Source organism: Elephas maximus, chromosome 2, assembly GCF_024166365.1.
Source record: "Elephas maximus indicus isolate mEleMax1 chromosome 2, mEleMax1 primary haplotype, whole genome shotgun sequence".
In the NCBI taxonomy this organism is placed as follows: domain Eukaryota; kingdom Metazoa; phylum Chordata; class Mammalia; order Proboscidea; family Elephantidae; genus Elephas; species Elephas maximus.
This window is the reverse complement of record NC_064820.1, coordinates 208,678,489-208,680,906: the sequence shown is the minus strand read 5'-3', so window position 1 is coordinate 208,680,906 and position 2,418 is coordinate 208,678,489. Positions and strand designations below refer to the sequence as shown.

The 2,418-nt window shown below is 36.4% G+C and overlaps 1 protein-coding gene across 1 annotated transcript; it reads left to right on the top strand.

Moving 5' to 3' along the window:
* The first annotated feature begins 663 nt into the window (after window positions 1-663).
* LOC126068014 (olfactory receptor 2AJ1-like) lies at window positions 664-1,596 on the top strand. Its single transcript, XM_049870342.1, has one exon. The coding sequence runs from the start codon at window positions 664-666 to the stop codon at window positions 1,594-1,596; it is 933 nt and encodes a 310-aa protein (XP_049726299.1).
* Window positions 1,597-2,418: the final 822 nt, after the last annotated feature.

The following is a 2,418-nucleotide window of genomic DNA, read 5'->3' as shown; positions in this document are numbered from 1 at the left end:
CTCTTTGGATGTTATCTTAATGGAAGCAGGTCCCCAGGTCTTTCCTCAGTGGTGCCTCCAGGCGGGTTTTAATCTCCAACCTTAAGGTTACTAGATGAGTGCAAAACATTTGCACCACCCAGGGACCTCAAAAATGTTCTCTTAGAGTAGATTTTTATTTTTTTCCTTTTTGCAACATGTCAGAATTCCGCAGGTAATGGGATTGTTGATAAGAGATTTAACCAATGACAACTATGCCTTTATCTGACTGAAACTTTCTCCAACCTTTTCCATGCTTTTGCTATACAATTTTTTGGTACAGATAGTAATGCCATTTCTTTAAAGGCCTTAGCTTTATGGAAGTTTACTATAATTACTTGTTTTATGGAAATTTCAGTATCAAGAAAACTGTAATAGGAAATGTTTTCAAATGATATTTTAAATATAAACAGTGATGATGCCTCCTCCCCCAGTGTGGTGAATTTTATATCATGGAATGGTCTCTTAGGAGTCCTTAGGGAAGTCAGGGGAGAGGCAAATATATTCATAGCTAAAAAAAACAAGAAAATGGATGTGAGATGTTGGAAAATGAGGACTGATTTTATTTGGCATAAGTTTTAAAATATTGTGAACATAATGTTTTTTGGAAATTTCTCCAAAGTTGCCAACTAGAAACAACCAAGAATGTCATGCCAGAACAACCAGACATCAAGGAGTGATTTCATCCTCTTAGACCTGTTTCTTGGCACTCAGGCTCCCTGGATCCCATTCACTTTCACTGTGCTTGCTCTCCTTGTGACCTTGTTTGGTAACACCACAATAATCATCCTTATTAGGGCTGACTCTCGTCTCCAAAGCCCCATGTACTTTCTGCTCAGCCAACTATCCATTATAGACTTCTTGTGTATCTCCACATTTGTCCCCTATACGGCGCTCGCCTTTCTATCTGGGAACAACCACATCTCCTTCATTGGCTGTGGTGTTCAGCTCTTCCTCTTCACGACCCTGGTGGGAGCAGAGTGCCTTCTGCTGGCAGCCATGGCTTATGATTGTTACGTGGCCATCTGCCACCCACTGGGCTACCCCATCTTCATGCGTCCCTTGATCTGCATGCTCATGGTGGTTGGGCCCTGGCTGCGTGGACTGCTAAATGCCTTGATTCATGTAGTCTACACACTGACTCTCCCTTACTGCATCTCCAGGGAAATATATCATTTCTTTTGTGATATCCCAGCCCTGTTGAAACTGGTCTGTGTGGACACTTCCCAATATGAAAAGGGTCTTTTTGTCAGTGGTGTTATTTTTCTCCTCCCTCCCATGTCAGCCATCATGGCATCCTATGGAAAAATACTGTCCATCATACTGAGAGCAGGCTCAAGCATGAACCTCAGGAAAACCTTGGCCACTTGCTCTTCTCACATGACTGTAGTGTCTGTATTCTACGGGACTGCAATCATCAAGTACCTTCGGCCAAAGTCCTACCACTCCCCTGAGCAAGATGTGCTGGTCTCTGTCTTCTACACCATACTTACACCTGTGCTCAACCCCCTTATTTACAGTCTGAGAAACAAGGACGTCGCTAGGGCCCTTAGGAAAGTTCTCAAAAATAGGGAATAAGAAGAAGATTTTTACTTTCCAGTATTTTTTTTTAATGAAAGCATTTACATTTAAATAGTGGGATTTAATATATATAGATAGAAAGATTGGTACACAGAGTTAGATGTATAGATACATTTCATATGCATTCAATGACAGAAGCCAGATATTTTTGAGAAATAGAGGGCAGATGAAAACATAATTCTGCACCTAAGACTATTATACATTTTCTTCCCTTTAATCATTGTATGTTTGTAATAAAATATACAAATGAGTCTTAATTATGTAATATAGCAAATGCATGTTTTATTTCTATGCAAAAATCATAATAAAACGTTTAAAAATACATAGATCTTCAAATAGAGAACCATGATTTTCTTAAATAATTTCCTCAACTAGGAGTTTAGATTTCTTCCAAAGATAGAATGATAAATTATATAATAATGAGTATTTTGAAGTGTATAATTTTTTTTAATTTTAAATTATTTCCTAAGGTAATCATGGCTCAAATATCCTGACATGGAATTATTGACTCAAAGTATATCAATAAAGTTAAAAGTTTTATACATAAATTTATTAAAATGAGCTTTGTGTGTTTGTTTAATGGAATTTAAAATTATTGTTTCATTATAATCTTTTGTGAAAAATAATAGAAAAATTCCTACTACCATGATATTTGCAATGTATAGTATTGTTAGTATGGAATAAAGTTTTGAGGGAAAGGTATGATTTGTATTTAATGAGTATAGAGTTTACAACATACACTTTACTTTTAATAGATTCAAATTGTTATAATCACACCTTTGCTATATTTTTACTTCTGAAAAATTTCCATATACCATA

Excerpts from the sequence above, each read along its gene's own strand:
- LOC126068014 (XM_049870342.1), top strand. The coding sequence starts at position 664 with ATGTCATGCCAGAACAACCAGACATCAAGGAGTGATTTCATCCTCTTA.